Below are 20,076 nucleotides of genomic sequence, written 5' to 3'. Positions count from 1 at the left end.
AAAGCAACCTTAGAACTAAGGGGGAAATTTCCTGACAGTGAGATCAATGAACCAGTGGAACAAATTTCCTCCAGACGCTGTGGGTGCTCCATCAGTGTTTAACAGATAATCAGAGTTAGAAGGGACCTTGTTGATCATCTAGTCCATCCCCTGGCCCAAGCGGGAGACCCTACACCATTTCTGCCAAATGGCAGTCCAATCTCTTCTTGAAAGTCTCGAGTGATGGCGCTCCCACAACTTCCGAGGGCAACTTCTGTTCCATGGATTGATTGTTCTCCCTGTCAGAAAGTTTCTCCTTATTTCCAGGTTGAATCTCTCCTTGTTCAGTTTCCATCCATTCTTCCTTGCCTGGCCTTCAGGTGCTTTAGAAAATAGCTTGACCTCCTTCCTCCTCTCTGGGGCCACCCCTCAAATATTGGAAGATGCTCTCCTGTCTCCCCTGGTCCTTCTCTTCCCTAGACTAGCCAGGCCCAGTTCCTGCAACCGTTCTTCATATGTTTTAGTCCCCTCAACATCCTGGTTGCTCTTCTCTGCACTCTTTCTAGAGTCTCAGTGTCTTTATAAGTGTGGTGACCAAAATTGGATGCAGGACTCTAGGTGTGGCCTTACTAAGGCTTTATAGAGTGGTATTAGTCCCTCCCTTGATCTCAATTGTATCCCTCTGTTAATGCAGCTTAGGATTGCATTGGCTTTTTTGGCTGCTGCCGCACACGGCTGGCTCCTATTTAGCTGGTTGTCCACGAAGACTCCAAGATCCCTCTCCCAGTTACTGCTATTGAACCTGGTTTCACCCCAGTCTATATCTGTCCTTTTGGTTTTTCTTGCCTAAGTGTAGGACTTTCCTTTTCTCTGCATTGAATTTTATTTTGTTAAATATGGCCCAGTATTCTAGTCTGTTCTAGTGGAGGCCTTTAAGAAGAGATTGGACAACCATTTGTCTGAAATGGTATAAGGTCTCCTGCTTGGGCAAGGGGTTGGACTAGAAGACCTCCAAGGTCCCTTCCAACTCTGTTATTCTGTATACCACTTCAGACAAATGCCTATCCAATCTCTTATTGAAAACTTTCAGTGTTGTAGCACCCACAACTTCTGGAGGCAAGCAGTTCCATGGGTTAATTTTTCTCACTGCCGGGAAATTCCTTTTTCCAGGTTGGATCTACCTCTGAGCAACTTCCACCCATTGCTTCTGGCCCCAGCAGTTATAGGAAATGTTCTTCCCCTCTGGTTGTTTCCACACCCTTCTGTCAATTATCTGATCTGCGCCTGCATGGAGATGCCACCCCACCCTGTGACACCAAGCCAACTTTGGAGCTAAGAAACAGGTTGCAGCTTGTAATAATTCCAGACATGGTTGGCAGCTCCACTACCTCTGTGTGGTCCTTCCCGACCAATTGCGATCATTGCAACATTGCAAACCAAGGATGCATCTTGCAATGTAGCCTGGCTTGGCTTAACAAGCCACAGCTGGCTGGGTTTTTCAAACAGCAAAGCCTTTCAAACTGACAAGGTGTATGAATCAAGTTACAACCGAGTCCACAAAGCAAATTTTTGCAGCCCAGGATTCTTGATTGATAGAAGCCCTGTGGATTATTATTATTTTTTAGTTTATTTAGTCTTGTCTGGAGATGTCAAGCATTGATCCTGCGATCTTTTGTATATAGCAATTAGGCCTTTTTATCTGTATGAGTCTATAGTAATTTCCTGGGTTTAGAGTAAAGATAGAGCGCAACTTACAACCAGAATATAAGTTGTGCCAGTCATTAAGCGGGTCACCACATAACCACGTCCAATTTTGCATCCATGTTTCCTGTGGTCGTTAAGTGAATACTGCAGTCATTAAACAAATTGATCTGCAAAACACTAAATTGTGTTTAAATTGTGGTCACATGACTGCAGGATGCTGCAAATGGCTGTGCATTTTTTCCCCCCTAGAAACCGATTTTTATTTCTGGTTTCTGGGGGAAAAAACCAAGTCCATTGTGGCCCATGAATTTAGGTTCAGGTAAGGACTGCCACAAAAAAAAGTCATAAAAATGAATTGGTCACGTAATGACCAGCTGAACAACTAACCTGACTGTACTTCCAGGCTCAATTACCATCTTAAATTGAAGACTATCTGAAAGAAGAGGGAAAAGGTTGTTTTTTGTTTAATCAGTGGAACAGCTTAGCTAAGTTCAGAAGTTGTGGCTACTCCATCACTGGACAGAACAGTCTGGACAGCTATTGTCCAGAATGGTATAGGGCCTCCTGCTGGAGCAGGGGGTTGGACTAGAAGACCTCCCAGGTCCCTTCCGATCCTGTTATTCTATGTTCTAATATTTTTTATGAACTCTTTCTGTATAGCAGGCTGAATTTTCTGGTCTCTCTCTCTCTCTGTCTCTAGGGGACTGTTGGCTGTTAGCTGCCATCGCATCCCTCACGCTGAATGACCCCCTTCTCCATCGCGTGGTCCCCCACGGACAAAGCTTCCAGAACGGATATGCTGGTATCTTCCACTTCCAGGTGAACACCTGTCTGATCCTTTGTCCAGGGCCCACGGGTTTATTCCGTCTTCCTTTTTGAAATACAAGCAGTGGGTTAGCCTTGTGAGATAGTGCAGAGAAGAATTACAGGGATCACCCAAAGAGCCGCACGAGGCTCCAGAGCCGCAGGTTGCTGACACCCTGTAGACTCCTGCCCTCCCAATATAGGTAGTCCTTTTTTTTTTGTAAATTTTATTTGAGTTTTCACAAAGAAAAAAAAAATACAAATCAAACATCTTTTTTGAAAGTGGCGTAATCCCGGGTTACATTTCTTCGGACAGACACAAATTCAACTTCATGCTCATTTTTATATTCTATTCTATATCTTATTACTCTTTTACATTTTCAGCATAGCTTCTCCCCTCTTTTAATTTTCTCAATTTTATTTTAATTATCTCTTCTCAATTCAAATCATTGTATTTATATATTTTGTCTGTCCTGTTTCAATTATCTATTATTTTTTCTCATTAAACAATATTTCTCCTGTAGTTACTGATTGGAATATGACGCCTTTATATCTTTTCCCTAACGTTGTAACATTCAATATAATACATAACTTCGATTCAGATTCTGCTTGGTACATTCTTAAAATACACACTGTATTCTTAAAAAAAGAAAAAAAATTATAAATGTATATAATTAAAACAACATTCCATTCCAATTCAATTCTATCATTAATATTAATATTCATTAAAGTTTTAACATCTTTAACATTACTTTTCAATTAAATATCATACTTCTATGGGAACAATTATAAGCTTTCCATAGTTAATTCCCCCACCCTCTTCACTTATATTTTATAAAGCAATAATTAATTAAGATGTTCCCGTTCTCCCCTCTTCACCACCTCTACGGGGTTGCTTAGCCCCGAAAGCAGCTGGCTCGGGGCGCTCCAGCGGCGAGCCCAGACCGAAACCGCGCACGATCGCGGATTTCTGTCTGTCACCGAAGAGACTTCAAACCGGAAGCCGCCCAGGAGTTCTTATAGCTCTATATTCATCATACCATTCCATTAACAGAGTCTTGACTGTGCATTTCATCCTTTGAGTGAGAGAAACTACAGCTATTCCTCGAGTTACAACAGTTATTTAGTGACCGTTCAAAGTTACGACGGCACTGAAAAATGTGACTTATGACTGTTCTTCACAGTTATGTTTCCCAAAGTCGCACGATCCCATTTTGCGACCTTCCGACAAGCCAAGTCAGCGGGGAAGCCAAACCATGTTACTAACTTAAAAACTGTAGCGATCCCCTTAACAACGGTGGCAAGGAGGTTTGTAAAACTCACTTAACAAGTGTCTTCCTTAACAACAGAAATGTTGGTTTCAGTGGTGGTTGTAGATCGAGGACTACCTGCATTGACTTGAAGGCGCTTAAAAAGGCCGAGATCGTTGGGTTTAGCACGGTTGCACAATTGTGGTCTATTTATCACACGTTTCCCCTAGTAGAGCAGCCACTGAGTATGCCTGACCTGTAAATTCTTGACTTCTTTTTGTCTTCTGAAAACAGATCTGGCAGTTTGGGGAATGGATAGACGTGGTGGTGGACGATTTGCTCCCGACAAAAGACGGCAAGCTGGTGTTTGTTCATTCTGCCGAAGGAAATGAGTTCTGGAGCGCCCTACTCGAAAAAGCTTATGCCAAGTACGTATCGTTTGATTTATTTTTATTTTGGAGAGGAAAGTGTTTCAAAGTCGATCTTAGCTGTCAGTAGATTTGGCATTCTTCCCCCCCCTCCCCACTCTGTCAAAAATTGGCTTCTGGAGAAGACTCAGCATTCCCTGTCTGTGAAATGGGCTCCACAGGTTGGGGATCCCTGTAATAAAACATATTATACATATAATCACAAATATAAAGTGCAGCTTCAGCAAACAAATGAAGGCAAAGCCATGATAAAATCACTGTAGAATTGCATAAGATAGATAACTATCCTTTGATCTCTCCCTAGGTTGAATGGCTCCTATGAGGCCTTATCTGGAGGAAGCACCTCAGAAGGGTTTGAGGACTTTACAGGCGGGGTGACCGAGTGGTACGATCTCCGGAAGCCTCCCAGCGATCTCTTTCAGATCATTTTGAAAGCCCTGGAGAGAGGATCTCTTATGGGATGCTCCATTGACGTGAGTATATCAGGGAGGTCATCTCACCTTCTCTTAGACATGGGCATCCTAGCAGGATGAGCACATGTGGGTGGACTCCTAAGTCATTGGTCACTTGGCAAGCTTTATTACTATTTACTAATAAGGTAAGGCAAAATTAAGGTAAGGTAAGGATAGAAAGAAAGAGAGGGAGAGAGAGAGAAAGAAAGAGAGAAGAAAAGAAGAAGAAAGAAAGAAAGAAAGAAAGAAAGAAAGAAAGAAAGAAAGAAAGAAAGAAAGAAAGAAAGAAAGAAAGAAAGAAAGAAAGAAAGAAAGAAAGAAAGAAAGAAAGAAAGAAAAAAGGAAGGAAGGAAGGAAGGAAGGAAGGAAGGAAGGAAGGAAGGAAGAAAGAAAGAAAGAAAGAAAGAAAGAAAGAAAGAAAGAAAGAAAGAAAGAAAGAAAGAAAGAAAGAAAGAATTATTTATTGGCCAAGTGTAATTGGACACACAAGGAATTTGTCTTGGTGCAAATACTCTCAGCGTACATAAAAGAAAAGATACATTCGTCAAGAGTCAAGAATCATTAGGTACAACACTTAATAATAGTCATAGGGTACAATAAGCAATCGAATCATACTAGGAAACAGTCAATATAAATTGTAAGGATACAAGCGACAAAATTACAATCATACAGTCACAAGTGGGAGGGTATGGGCGATAAGAAGTGATGAGAAGTTTAACAGTAATAGTAGTGCAGACTTTGTAAATAGTTGGGACAGTGTTGAGGGAATTATTTGTTTAGCAGAGTGATAGCTAAGATAAGATAAGGTAGAAGAAGATGATAGATGATAGAATAAGATAAGATAACATAAAATAACAAGATAAGATAGACGATAAGACAATAAGATGAGATAAGTTATAAAAATAAGATTAAATAAGATAACCTTAATTGTCACTTTTTTCTGTGAATACACTGGCAGACACGTTAAAAAATGAAATTCTGATGCCGACTCTCATTTTATTACTTATTAAATTTTTATGCAAGGTGGCTCTGGGCGACTTACTGTATATAGCGAGTCCTTGAGTTACTACTATAATGGAGCCTGACTTACTTAAGCTTAGAATAACTTTATTGTCATTTTGAATGTGCACTAATTGGCATGCATTAAAACGAATCTGGATCATAGTTTGTGATAGTCTTAAATCGGGTCATCCATACGACTGACCCGATTTTACAACCGGTTGTTAAGCAAATGCCGTGGAAATCTGTCGTAACTTCAGATGGTCACTAAATGGTCTGTTATAAGTCGAGGACTACCCGTAGCTCCATTCCACTTCTTTTTGGGCATTCAGAGCTCATCATTTCAGTTTTTCTCTTCTAACCCTTCTTCCTTCCCACTCTGAATTCCAGATCACAAGTGCATTTGACATGGAAGCGGTCACTTTCAAGAAGCTGGTGAAAGGCCATGCTTACTCGGTCACCGGAGGTGAGCAGGTGAGAAACGTTGAAGCGTCATAAACAAACTTGAAAGAGAAGAATAATGCCAAGCGCCAGGGAAATCGGGAGATCCAGACTGTTCAAATGGGTATAGAGAATTATCGCAAGCTTAAGCTCTCTGCGAGAATCTGAACTGCTAACAGCCAAGGGAAAATTAGCGGGAGATAAGGAATTCATGGTGGGATGGACTTGTGGGTACAAAGGGATTCACGACCGATGACACATTTGACCCTTCGGGCTCAGCTGGGCCATCTACAGAAATATAATATTACATGCCATGTACAGATAGTCCTTGACTTACAACATTCATTTAACAGCCATTTGAGCTTACAACAGTCCTGAAAACAACTTAGAACCAATCCTCACGCTTATGACCGTTGTAGCATCCCCAGGATCCCACGCTCAAAATTCGGGCACTTGGCAACTGTAAAAATGTATTTGGGGTCATGTGATCACCATGTGTGACTTTCCCAGCTGGCTTTCGACAAGCAACGTTAATAAGGGAAGCCAGATTCACTGAACGACCGTGCGATTCACTTAACAACTCCAGTGATTTTCTTAACGACCGTGGCAAAAATGGGTTGTAAAATCAAGCCCTTAACAGCCTCCTTGTTTGGGAATGGGGTCCCAATTGGAGTTGTAAGTTGAGGATTACCTGGAACGTGATTGTCTCAGAAATCATGTTGAATTTATTCTTTGACACTAAGAAGTATTCCCAGTCTGTTTTCAGATTTGCACTCAGCTCTCAATAGCAGTAGCAGTAGCACTTAGACTTATATCCCGCTTCACAGTGCTTTTACGGCCCTCTCTAAGTGGTTGACAGAGTCAGCCTCTGGCCCCCAACAATCTGGGTCCTCATTTTACCCACCTCAGAAGGACAGAAGGCTGAGTCAACCTTGAGCTGGTCAGGATTGAACTACTGGCAGTGGGCAGAGTTAGCCTGCAATACTGCATTCTAATAGGAAGGAAGGAAGGAAGGAAGGAAGGAAGGAAGGAAGGAAGGAAGGAAGATAGCAATAGCACTTAGACTTATATACCGCTTCACCGTGCTTTCCAGCCCTCTCTAAGCGGTTTACAGAGTCAGCCTCTGGCCCGCAACAATCTGGGTCCTCATTTTACCCACCTCAGAAGGACGGAAGGCTGAGTCAACCTTGAGCCTGGTGAAATTTGATCTGCCAAATTGCAGGCAGTTGGCAGTCAGCAGAAGTAGCCTGCAGTACTGCACTCTAACCACTGCACCCCCGTGGCTCATAGACATCATCAACTTGCTCCTTTCTGGTTTCTGGTTACCATGCTGTGTACGCATCGGATTGGCCATGGTTTAATTACATAAAACCACCACGAAATCACCTCCGTGGGTACTCAATGACTCATGACAATCTCTGCCTTCCAATAGATCAACTACCGAGGACAGCGTGTCAGCCTGATCCGGATACGAAACCCGTGGGGAGAGGTAGAATGGACGGGAGCCTGGAGTGACAGGTGAAGTGGGCATCCTGGAGTTGCCAGTGAACTACAATTCCCAGCATCCTTTGTCATGAAGTGGCCTTGCCTGGTTTAGAGAGAAGAAAATCCCCAGAATGAATGAAGCAGAGTTTTATCCATGTTTCATTCATTTCTATAAACGTTCCCCAGTCTCTAGAGTAGGAAGATCAACCTTGCTAGTTTTAAGATGTGTGGATTTCAACTCTTGGCGTTCTGGGAGTTGAAGTCCAGACATTTTAAAGCAGCCAAGGTTGAAAAAAAAAACATTAGAATAGACCAACCCAGAGCTTATCAATCAAGTGTGTGTTTGTTTTTTGGTGGTCTCCCTGGTTGTTCTCAAAACATCTCCGGGTGTCATATTTAATCAACATTTTAATAAGCTAGAATTCGAACCCAGCTCTCTGCAATCTTGACAGTCTTACCGTTTTTAATCCCTATCGATAAAGGGTTTAAAAAAAAAACCCAGGCCCAATGAAATTTGGACTCAAGAGCTTGTTTCTGGTTTTATTCGTTTGTTTTCGTAATTTAAATTTTCACAAGCTTTTGCCAGTTTCTTTTCCTGGATGGATGCACACGCTGAACTCTTCCCGGCCTCATTAACAACCCTCAGCCTGCCTAAAATCTGGTTTGTTTCCTGGTGAATTTAAGGAGCCTTTTCACAACCATTGTTTTTATTTTTTTATTTTAACAGTTCTGGAGAGTGGAATGCGGTGGAGCCGGCTGTGGGGCAGCAGCTGAGAGTAAAAATGGAGGATGGGGAGTTTTGGTAGGTCTTTTACCTGAGTTTTAGCAGAACCTTTTATTTTATTGAAATTTAAAAACTTAATGGAGAAGATGCCACCACCGTACAGTCATTGGGGATGGTTTTTAATTCTGTATCTACTGTTAATATTATTTTAATATTTATGATTTTTATTGTAAGCCGCCTGGATTCACTTTTCAGAGTAAGGGGGGGAGGGAGGGAGGGAGGGAGGGAGGAGGAAAAGGAAGGGAGGGAAGGAGAGGGAGGAAGGAAAGAAGGGAGGGAGGGAGGAAAGGGAGGAAGGAAGAGGGAGGAAGAAAAGAAGGAAGGGGAGGGAGGGAAGGAAGGAAAAGAAGGAGGATGGAGATAGATAGATAGATAGATAGATAGATAGATAGATAGATAGATAGATAGATAGATAGATAGATGATAGATAGATGATAGATAGATAGATGATAGATAGATAGATAGATAGATAGATAGATAGATAGATAGATAGATAGATAGATAGATAGATAGATAGATAGATAGAAGTTATAGCACTTTTATTTCAATGAGGCAAATTAATGACTGAGATGTCTGGCCTTGGATGTTGGGCAGGAAAGTTCTAGTTTTTTTCTAAAAAATAAAATAATAAATGCATGAGTCGTTTGGAGGGGGGAAATCCTGTGTTACTTGGAGGAGGGGCGCGTGCTATTTTTCTACTCTCAAGGGAAGTTCCCAGGCTGTGCCTCTTCCCAACAACGATCTGAAGGCTACAGATTCTGCTCTCCTCTTGCAACTTTGCACGCTTCAAAACACAGCTCTGGCTTTTGCTTCTTACCTTGGCTTTGCAGGATGTCCTTCCAAGATTTCCTGCGCGAGTTTTCCCGCCTGGAGATCTGCAACCTCACCCCCGATGCCCTGAAGTCTCGCAGGTTCCGAAAATGGAACACCACGCTGTACGATGGCACCTGGCGACGAGGGAGCACAGCCGGAGGCTGTAGGAATTTCCCAGGTATCTCCCATGGCAGCGGATGTAATTCTGTCAGACCAACCCACCTACCTGACAGGGTTGTTGTTGTGGGCAAAAGAGGAGGGAGGAATCTTATGTCTATAAAAGCGAAATGCCACTCACACATCATCACAAAATCTCCAGAACCGTAAAGCCTACAAACTTGAAATTTGGCTCGTAGGTTCCTCTTGGCTTCTAGGTGCTCACTAAGAAAGGATTTTTCCAAATGACCCTCAGAGCATTAGTGTTTCCTTTATTATTATTATTATTATTATTATTATTATTATTATTATTATTATTATTATTATTATTATTATTATTATTATTATTAACATGCTAAGGAGTTCTACTCCCCCTCCCCACCTGAAAAGAAATCTCTTCCAAATGCAAAACACAAGCAGAGGAGTTTCAGTTTCATAGCAGCAAGCAGCTTTAGTACAGAACAGTTGAGCTAAGCCACGCCCAGGCTCCTTGCTGTCTCCTTGCTCACACAGCAAATACTCGTTCAGTTTCCAAACAGCCCTCAACTCTCTCACACACTGACAGGACCCTAGCCAGATGAATACTGATGGATGCTGGTAGGCAGAGGCAGAATTTTTTCCCCTTAATTTCCTCCCCAAAAACTAAGCCCGACCACATAGTTTCACAGCGAAGCACGGGGATCGAGCTAGTATCACATAAATTTGCCACCTTGAGTTACTTATAAACCAATAAAGGCAGGATAAAAATCTTAATAAAAAAAAATGGAGGGGACTTTGGGGGTCTTCTCTAGTTCAACCCCTTGCTCAAGCTTATCAAATAATATATTTTTAAAAATCCTGGAAGAACGAGCCATATCTCTTTGCAGTCCTACAGACATGCACATTTTTGGACCCTTAGCAACCAGCGCATTTACAGTCATTTGCTGCATCCTGTAGGAGTCACGTGATCACGATTTACGATGTTTTCACTGGAAACCGGTGCATGATGGTCGTAAATTGAGGAGTATTGGCCTGCTTTACGATCATTACACCAGGACCGTCATTTCCAGGGTGCATTATGGTGGTAATTCAAAGATGACATGTGTGCAAGTCAGGTTAAAAAGGACCCTGACCAATATCTGGCCACGCCAATCTTTTCACGCTGGCCTTCCTTCCATCTTTTTCTTCATAGAACGTAGGATAACAGGGTTGGAAGCAGTGGTGGGATTCAAAAAACGTTGCTACCGGTTCTGTGGGCGTGGCTTGGTAGGCGTGGCAGGGGAAGGATACTACAAAATCCCATTCTCTCCCCACCCCACTAACCTACTTTCCAGCTCCATTCTCCTGTGCAGGGCAACCAAAGAAGGCCCAGCCGACCAGCTGTGGGCATGGCTTGGTGGGCATGGTGTTCTGTGGGTGTGGCTTGGTGGGTGTGGCATTCTGTGGGCGTGGCTTGGTGGGCGTAGCAGGGGAAGGTTACTGCAAAATCCCCAGACCCTCCCAGTCCCCACCCCACTAACCTGCTTTCCAGCTCCATTCTCCTGTGCAGGGCAACCAAAGAAGGCCCAGCCGATCAGCTGTGGGCATGGCTTGGTGGGCGTGGTGTTCTGTGGGCGCGGCTTGGCTTGGTGGGCGTGGCAGGGGAAGGATACTACAAAATCCCCCTTCCCTCCCCACCCCACTAACCTGCTTTCCAGCTCCGTTCTCCTGTGCAGGGCAACCAAAGGAGACCCAGCTGATCAGCTGGGACTCAATGGGAGGCAGAGAAGAAATGAGGTTGATGGGGCCATTCAGAGGTGGGATTGGCCGGTTCTCCCAACGACTCAAAATTTTTGCTACCGGTTCTTCAGAACCAGTCAGAACCTGCTGAACACCACCTCTGCTTGGAAGGGACCTTGGAGGTCTTCTAGTCTAACCCTCTGCTCCAGCAGACAAATGCCTTGTCCAATCTCTTCTTGAAAATATATTCTCTCATATATGTTTTCCTCCCTCTACTCTCTCTGTCTCTCTCCTCCTGCAGCCACGTTCTGGATTAACCCGCAGTTTAAAATTCGCCTTGACGAGATCGACCACGAGGACGAAGACGGGCGGAGAGAGCCCGGCTGCAGCTTCCTTCTGGCCCTGATGCAGAAGCACCGTCGCAAAGAGAGGCGGTTCGGGAAGGACATGGAGACCATCGGCTTTGCCGTCTACGAGGTAGCCCCCCCACCCCCAAGGGGTTTTCTCCTCCTCCGGAAGCCCCCCTGAATTGGGATGGTTCCTCGTTCGAAATGCGCTGATTTTCTTCTTTTTTTTTCCTGTTTTTTTTTTTCCCAGGTGCCCCCGGAGGTAGGTTTGCCAAGAGCAGCTGGTATGGCCATGGGTTCAAGCCCAGCGGCAGTCATGGTTTTCCAGGATTCCAGGCCAATAAATATTTTCTCCCGTTTGGAGATGCCAAGGAATAAAAAGGGGATTTGAAGGTTCTAGGCCTCAGATAAGGATCAGTTGCTGAATTAAATATAGTTCAGTCTCAGTGGGGTATAGGTCAGGGGTCTGCAACCCTTAAATCAGGGGGGTCCAACCTTGGCAACTTTAAGACTTGTGGACTTCAACTCCCAGAATTCCTCAGCCAGCAAAGCTGGCTGAGGAATTCTGGGAGTTGAAGTCCACAAGTCTTAAAGTTGCCAAGGTTGGACACCCCTGCCTTAAATGCTCAAAGAACCATTTGGACCAGTGGTGGGGACTTTAAAAAAAAAAAATTACTACTGGTTTTGTGGGCGGGGCTTGGTGGGCGTGTCAGGGGAAGGATACTGTAAAATTTCAATTCTCTCCCCACCCCGCTAACCTGCTTTCCAGCTCCGTTCTCCTGTGCAGGGCAACCAAAGGAGACCCAGCCAAAGCTGGGACTTGGGAGGCGGAGAATAGATATGGGGGCGGGGCCAGTCAGAGGCGGTGTTTGCCGGTTCTCCAAACTACTCAAAATTTCCGCTACCGGTTCTCCCGAACTGGTCAGAACCGGCTGAATACCACCTCTGATGTGGACTTGTTCCCCACAGAAAAGAAAACACCCCGGGAGCCACAAAACCTGGGTGGGCGTGACCAACTCAATGTCACTCCCACCCAGTCACATGACACCCCCGGCCACGTCTACCCAGGTTTTGTGGCTCCCGGTGTTTCCCGTGGGAAATGGGTCTCTCCCTCCCTCCCTCATTTCTGGTTTTTGTGTTTTACCTTCTGGCGAGGAATGAGGGGGAGGAGAGGGCGAGGGGTGGGGCCAGCCACTGTGGGATCACCCAAAGAGCCGCATGAGGCTCCAGAGCCACGGGTTGCTGACACCCTGTAGACTCCTGCCCTCCCAATATAGGTAGTCCTTTTTTTTTTTTTTTTTTTGTAAATTTTATTTGAGTTTTCACAAAGAGAAAAAATACAAATAAAACATCTTTTTGAAAGTAGCATAATCCCGGGTTACATTTCTTCGTACAGACACAAATTCAGGTTCATGCTCATTTTTATATTCTATTCCACATCTTATTACTATTTTACATTTTCTGCATAGCTTCTCCCCTCTTTTAATTTTCTCAATTTTATTTTAATTATCTCATCTCAATTCAAATCATTGTATTTATATTTTTTGTCTGTCCTGTTTCAATTATCTATTATCTTTTCTCATTAAACAAAATTTCTCCTGTAGTTACTGATTGGGGTATGACGCCTTTATATCTTTTAAGTTTATCCATTTAACTCTTATTTAGGCTTCAATATGTACCCTAAAGTTATAACATTCAATATAATACATAACTTCCATTCAGATTCTGCTTGGTACATTCTTAAAATACACACTATAATCTTAAAAAAAGAAAAACGTTCACTTCTTATCTTCCTCCTGCACATTCTTTTCCGGTCCAGTTCTTCTTTGTGGTGGCCATTTCTGACCACCGCTGCAACCGCCTTCGGGAAAGGGAGTAATGGCCAGCTGAGGAGGAGAGATGCAGCTCTCCTCAACCCTGCTGGCGGTCTCCCCACTCTTCACCACCTCTACGGGGTGGCTTAGCCCCGAAACCAGCCGGCTCGGGGCGCTCCAGCGATGAGCCCAGACCGAAACCGCGCACGATCACGGATTTATGTCTGTCGCCGAAGAGATTTCAAACCAGAAGTCCCCAATATAGGTAGTCCTTGACTTACAACCGTTCATCTAGGGACCGTCCAAAGTTACAACAGCACTGGAAAAAAGTGACGTATGGTTTTTCACACTTATGACTGTTGCCGCATCCCTGGGGTCATGTGATCTTAATTTGGATGCTTGGCAACTGGTTCATATTTATGATGGTCGCAAAGTCCCAGGTTCCCCTTCTGCGACCTTCTGACAAGCAAAGTCAACGGGGAAGCGAGATTCACTTAGCAACCGTTTTCCTAACTTAACAACTGCAGGATTCACTTAACAGCGGCAGCAAGAAAGGTCGTAAAAGGGGGCAAAACTCACCTAATCACTGTCTCGCTTAGCGGTGGAAACGTTGGGCTCGGTTGTGGTCGTAAGTCGAGGACTACCTGTAATTTTGGGCCGTGGCTGAAAAAAAAAAAAAAGAACTAAGATGCTAGTCCTCATGGTTCTCAATGAGAACCAGATTTAGGAATGTCCAAACCGATCTGTCTCATTCGGCTCCGTTGCCGACTCATCGCTGACGGATCTCCAGCTTTGCAGGCAAGTCTTGGCTTCTGGATCCCTTTTAATCTCCCGGGGGATCTCGGAGGGAGGGAATCTCCGTCCAAATGGAATTTCTTTGGATCTCGGTTCCTCTCTTTCCTTGGCAGAGCAAGGGGCAGCCCTCCGTCCACCTGAAGCGGGATTTCTTCCTGTCCAACTCGTCCCGGGCTCGATCGGAGCAGTTCATCAACCTGCGGGAAGTGAGCACTCGTTTCAGGCTGCCTCCCGGTGAATACATCGTGGTCCCTTCGACTTTTGAGCCCAACAAGGAAGGGGACTTCGTACTTCGCGTGTTCTCAGAGAACAAAGCCGGCACAGTGTAAGTCGTCCTTTCCCAGGGCTTCAAAAAACTCTGGTGGGTTGGAATCATGCTTGCTTGGGAAAACCCTCATAAAACGTCCTTCATTTTATAAGTCTGCCCTAAATTTTTCCAGTCTAGTCTAGTGAAAGAGAAGGGACCAGGGGAGACAGGATAGCAGCCTTCCAATATTTGAGGGGCTGCCATAGAGAGGAGGAAGGGGTCAAGCTATTTTCTAAAGCACCCAAAGGCCAAACAAGGAATAATGGATAGAAACTGATCAAGAAGAGTTTCAACCTGGAAATAAGGAGAAACTTAGGACAATCAACCAATGGAACAGAATTTGCCCTCGGACGTTGTGGGAGCTTCATCACTTGAGACTTTCAAGAAGAGACTGGACTGCCATTTGTCAGAAATGAAGTAGGTTTTACTGCTTGGGCAGGGGGTTGGACTAGATGACCTACAAGGTCCCTTCCAACTCTGATTTTCTGTTAAATCGGTTTTCAGAATTAATTACAGGTAGTTCCCAGCTTACTGAATTGAATACTTCTATTTGTGCGATTAGACACGTAAGGAATTTTGTCTCTTAACAACCACAATTCAACCCAAATTTTCCATTGCTAAGCAAGACAATTGTCAAGGAGGTTCTGCCCCGTTTTACGACCTTTCTGGCCACGGTTGTTAAGTGAATCAGTGCAGTTGTTTAGTTACCACTACGGTTGTTGGATGAACCTGGCTTTGCCATTGACTTTGTCAGAAGGTCGCCAAAGGGGGGATCATGTGACCCTGGGGCACTGCGACCGTCATAAATATGAATCAATTGCCAAGCGCCTGAATTTTGTTCACGTGACCATAGGGAATGCCGCAACGGTCCTAAGTGTGAAAAATGGTCACTGTTTTCAGTGCCGTTGTAACTTTGAACAGTCACTAGTGGAGGCCTACTTGTGTTTTTAAATATTGGTGTTTTTTTAAAAGTGCAAGAGATGCAGTGGGCAAAATATTAACACACAGTTTAGACTAAGATTCCTAAGGTAGAATTCTGGGTTTGGGGGTGTGTGTTTCTTCTATTTTACCAGCATTTAACCCTGTTTTGTGGCTTTCACTAAAATTTGTATTTCCCCCCCCCCAAAAAGGAGTGTAAATTTTTTCCCTTTTTTTTTCCCTAAAAAATAACATCCTCCCTCCACCCCCCCCCCCCCAACCCCCCCCCCCCCCCCCCCCCCCCCCAAAACCCACCCCCCCCACAACCAAACCCCCCCCCCCCCCCCCCCCCCCCCCCCCCCCCCCCCCCCCCCCAACCCCCCCCCCCCCCCCCCCCCCCCCCCCCCCCCCCCCCCCACCAACCCCCTCCCCCCCCCCCCCCCCCCCCCCCCCCTCCTCCCCAACCCCCCCCCCCCAAAAACCCCCAATCGCCGCCACCCCCCCCCCCCACCCCCCCCCCCAACCCCCCCCCCCAAAAAAAAAAAACCCAACCCCCCCCCCCCCCCCCCCCCCCCCCCCCACCCCCCCCCCCCCCCCTAATTATGATCATAAAATGAGGATTATCTGTATTTTAGGCTGTGTTTTTTGAGGGAGTTATTTCTGAGTCTCATTTTGTTCTTTCTTCGTTTCCGTCCTTCTGCAGGGAGATGGATGACCAGATCCAAGCCAGCCTTCCCGATGAGGTAGAAGCTTCCGGTGACCATTTTTTCTCTACATTTGAGGGAATTCAGGAGCAGGAAATACATTTCCCTTCTCCATTGAAAGGAGAAATACGTGTCTTCCTTCGTAGGGAGACATATCTCCAAAAACGATCCACTTGGGACAAGATGGAGGGTTTTAATCTGGCTTCCATCGTTGATTTTATTCGTCGGAAATCCGGTCCTCGTTTTCTGACGCGGTCTCCTTTTTTCCCCGTTTTATCTAGAAAATACTTTCGGAAAGTGAGATTGATGAAGGCTTTAAACAGCTGTTTAAGCAGCTGGCAGGGGCGGTAAGTATGCGAAGATGAGAAACGGCACAAATTCTAAAAAATTAAAATGAAAGAATAAAAAACTAAAAATTGAACTGGCCGTAAAAATTGGAGAGAAAGAGGTGGGGGATCATTTTGCCTCTGTTTGGATTTACTGGTTGAATTGTCTAGTTAAAGCGAGAGAGATTCTAATCATTACCTTCATTTAACGATCCCATAATCCCTTGCGAAGTGGAGTCTGGGCAACTGAATGGAGCTCGCCAGATTGTTTACTGGCCGGATGCCCTTCCTGTCACCAATGGGGAGTTTTGTTCAGCAGATAAATTCTCAGTGTGCCCAGGGAGAGAAATATCTCACAGCCTCCTGATCGCTCCACCTCTAAGCCTGTTCAGATACAGACTTTAAAATCCTCTTTTTTTTCCCAAAGGAACACGTGATATAATCTAATCTAATTTCCTTTTCCTTCCAGGATATGGAGATCAGCCCACGAGAACTGCAAACCATCCTCAATAAGATAATTGGAAAACGTAAGTGCCAAGATAGCATTTCGCCTCTCTCTGCGGTTCTTTTTTTTAAATAAAACAGTGCATTAATAAAAAAGAGAAAAAATAACTGTTTTGCTGCAAATCCTGAAACTTGGGGAAGGCTGCTTTCGGCCCAATCCGCCTCACAGGGTTGTTGTGGGTAAAATAGGCACCAGGAGTATTGGGTTGACCAATATACGGGTCGACCTATGACCAATAGAGCCCAGTTGCTAAGTGAGACATTTGTGAAGTGAATTTTGTCCCATTTTACTGCCTTTCCTACCCCGGTCCTTAAGTGAATCACTGCAGTTGTTAACTTAGTGACAGAGTTGTTAAGTGAATCCGGCTTCCCCGTTGACTTGGCTTGTCGAAAGGTCGCAAAAGAGGATCGCATGACCCTAAGACACTGCAACCATCATAAGTACATGCCAGTTGCCAAGTATCCGAATTTTGATCACATGACCATAGGGATGCTGCAGTGGTCATAGTAGCAATTAGACTTATATACCACTTCACAGTGCCTTTACAGGCCTCTTTAAGCGGTTTACAAAGTCAGCCTATTCCACCCCAACAATCCGGATCCTCATTTGACCCACCTTGGAAGGATGGAAGTGTCAGCTGGTGAACTATTGGGGGTGGGAACATTTCAATCCCTTGATATATGTGATGTACGTGCCTATTTCCTCAGATTCAGAATAATGTCAGCTGGTGCTCCGTTCAAAATCCAAGAAAGAAATACTTAAGACTCTTGTAGTTAGAGAAAAGATGTCTTTTACTGGAAGTCAGGTGGTAGCAAGGAGAGAATTCTGAATCTGGGTAAATAGGCACGCACATCACATATATCAAGGGAGTGAAATGTTCCCACCCCCAACAGTTCAAACGGTTCTTCCAATTAAAAGTTGTGAACCTCATCATGTGGACATCTTCAGGTGGTGATGATTAGCTGACCTTGGCTTACTCAGATAAAGGTTTGCAGTTGCGCAGAGAAGAGAAAGCTAAGCAAGAAATAGAAACCATCTTCAGTGTATACAATATAAGTTAGTAACCCCTCCAGCTCACTTCCCATACTTTTTTCCCCTTCCACCTCCCGTTACTCATGACAGCCAGAAAGAAGCAAAGCAAAGGAAGAAAATCTTGAAGGCTGACAGGAAGGCTGAGTCAACTTAAGCTGGTCAGGATTGAACTTCCTGGCTGTGGGTAGAGTTAGCCTGCAATACTGTATTCTAATCCCAGGGAGGGAGGGAAGGGAGGAAAGAAGGAAAGGAAAGGAAAGGAAAGGAAAGGAAAGGAAAGGAAAGGAAAGGAAAGGAAGGAAGGAAGGAAGGAAGGAAGGAAGGAAGGAAGGAAGGAAGGAAGGAAAGCAAGCAGGTAGGGTGGAGGAAGGAAGGAAGGAAGGAAGAAAGAGAAAGAAGAAAGGAAGGAAGGAAGGAAGGAAGGAAGGAAGGAAGGAAGGAAGGAAGGAAGGAAGGAAGGAAGATAGCAATAGCACTTAGACTTCACAGTGCGTAGCCCCTCTCCAAATGGTTTACAGAGTCAGCCTTTTGCCCCCAACAATCCAGGTCCTCATTTCGCCCACCTCGAAAGGACGGAAGGCTGAGTCGACCTTGAGCCCGGTGAGATTCGAACTGCCAAATTGCAGTAAGAGTAGCTTGCAGTACTGCACTCTAACCACTGCGCCACCGAGGCTCTTAATAAGTGTGTGAAACGGTCATAATCCCCTTTTTCAGTGCTGTTGTAACTTTGGTCACTAAATGAACGGTTGTAAGTCGAGAACCACCTGTATGGGATGACTTCACCCTCTTTCCTTTCTCGGTTGTAAATGGTATAGATAAAGACCTGCGCACAAAAGGATTCAGCTTGGAGTCCTGCCGAAGTATGGTGAACCTCATGGATGTATCCTATTTTTCACAGTGTGAGAAGGGGAGGCCCATTTGTCCTTTGGGTTGCAGAATTACAGAATAACTGAGCTGGAAGGGACCTTGTGAGGTCTTCTAGTCCAACCCCCTGCTCAAGCAGGAGACCCCATAGCATTCCAGACAAACGGTTTGTCCAGTCTCTTCTTTAAAAGTGTGATGGAGCACACACAATTTCTGGATAGAAGTTTAATTAATCGTCCTCACAGTCAGGAAGTTCCTTCTTCGTTCTAGGTTGGATCTCTGTTTGATAATCTTGGATTGAATTTAAGTGAAATTTAAAAATTTTTTATTTCTTTTTTAAAAAAATGATTTCCTGGCGAAACAGACTTGAGTCTTTCTACTGCTGTCCTGGGGTTGCTTTAAAAATTCCTTCCGGATTTCTCTGAAAACTATTTTTCATTACAAACATCACCTCCAAAGGATGCTAGAAAATTAATCAAAATTAATCAAGGAGAATATTTGTAGCTCAGGATTGACATTGTGTGTGTGTGTGGGGGGGTGTCCTTGGTGGTCTCTGAGCTTGCTTGTTTTCTTGCAGACGTTTCATGACCCAACTAGGTAACTTTATCAGTGCTAGAAAGGAAAAGCGCAAACTCCACCCTCTTCTAGCACTGATGATGTTACCTGGTTTGGGTCATGAAATGTTTGCAAGAAAACAAGCAAGCTCAGAGACCACCAAGAACCCCCAATGCCATTCTTGAATTGTTATTTTCTCTTCTTGGTCCTGATATTGTTCTGCAGTCTTCCTGATTATTCTCCCACATTGAAAATGCTCTGGAAATCAGGAGAATTACAGAATTTAGAAGGGTCCTTAGAGGTCTTCTAGACCAACCCCTTGCTCAAGTCATCGAGATTGCAGACAACAGAAAAAAAGAATTGTGCACGAATAAGAATATTCATATAGCCTCTTGGCTTCCTTATTATTAACTGGTGATTTGTTTCCCCCAATCTTCCCCTCTCTGTACAAATTATCCCAGTTGTTGGCTATCTAATCTTGGTTTTTAGGATCTTTAGCAAGTTCCAAACCAGCTTCAAACCAGGAATGGAGGCTTTTTTCTCTGATAAGGACGGATGCTACCTTGATTCAGCTGAATGATCACAAAGGGATTTTTTTTCCTGTGGTTGGGAGGGAGGGGTGAATTTCCTCAAGAGTGTCTCCTTAACAGCCCCTTCCTCTATCAGAAAGACGGGAATGGAAAACTCGGCTTGGTGGAGTTTAATGTCCTTTGGACAAAGATTAAAAACTATCTGGTAAGTTTCCATCCACTTAGCTGATTTAAAACAGGAACATCTCAGCCACGTTTGCAAAACCATGTTTGCATTTCATAAACAGCTAAAATAATAATATATTATGATTTTTTCAGCAGAAATATTTATTATATTCAGCATGATTTTATTTAGCGGGTTTGTTTTTTTTTTCTTATCTCCTAAA

The 20,076-nt window shown here is 44.3% G+C and overlaps 1 protein-coding gene across 2 annotated transcripts in view; it reads left to right on the top strand.

Moving 5' to 3' along the window:
• Positions 1–20,076, top strand: part of CAPN1 (calpain 1) — a 36,254-nt gene that overhangs the window by 10,726 nt on the left and 5,452 nt on the right. For both annotated transcript variants that reach the window (XM_026690168.2, XM_026690166.2), the window contains 15 exons: positions 2,384–2,502; positions 4,032–4,165; positions 4,470–4,638; positions 6,007–6,090; positions 7,490–7,575; positions 8,270–8,344; positions 9,157–9,317; positions 11,295–11,470; positions 11,591–11,602; positions 14,063–14,274; positions 15,878–15,917; positions 16,160–16,225; positions 16,674–16,731; positions 18,557–18,621; positions 19,827–19,895. In XM_026690168.2, the coding sequence (XP_026545953.1) occupies positions 2,384–2,502; positions 4,032–4,165; positions 4,470–4,638; positions 6,007–6,090; positions 7,490–7,575; positions 8,270–8,344; positions 9,157–9,317; positions 11,295–11,470; positions 11,591–11,602; positions 14,063–14,274; positions 15,878–15,917; positions 16,160–16,225; positions 16,674–16,731; positions 18,557–18,621; positions 19,827–19,895 (1,526 nt within the window). The remainder of the gene's footprint in view (positions 1–2,383; positions 2,503–4,031; positions 4,166–4,469; positions 4,639–6,006; positions 6,091–7,489; positions 7,576–8,269; positions 8,345–9,156; positions 9,318–11,294; positions 11,471–11,590; positions 11,603–14,062; positions 14,275–15,877; positions 15,918–16,159; positions 16,226–16,673; positions 16,732–18,556; positions 18,622–19,826; positions 19,896–20,076) is intronic.

The sequence above is a fragment of the Notechis scutatus genome, chromosome 14 (genome assembly GCF_049901735.1).
Source record: "Notechis scutatus isolate UNSWTSFEM ecotype Mainland chromosome 14, rNotScu1.2, whole genome shotgun sequence".
Classification (NCBI taxonomy): Eukaryota; Metazoa; Chordata; class Lepidosauria; order Squamata; family Elapidae; genus Notechis; species Notechis scutatus.
This window is presented reverse-complemented; position numbering and strand designations above follow the sequence as displayed.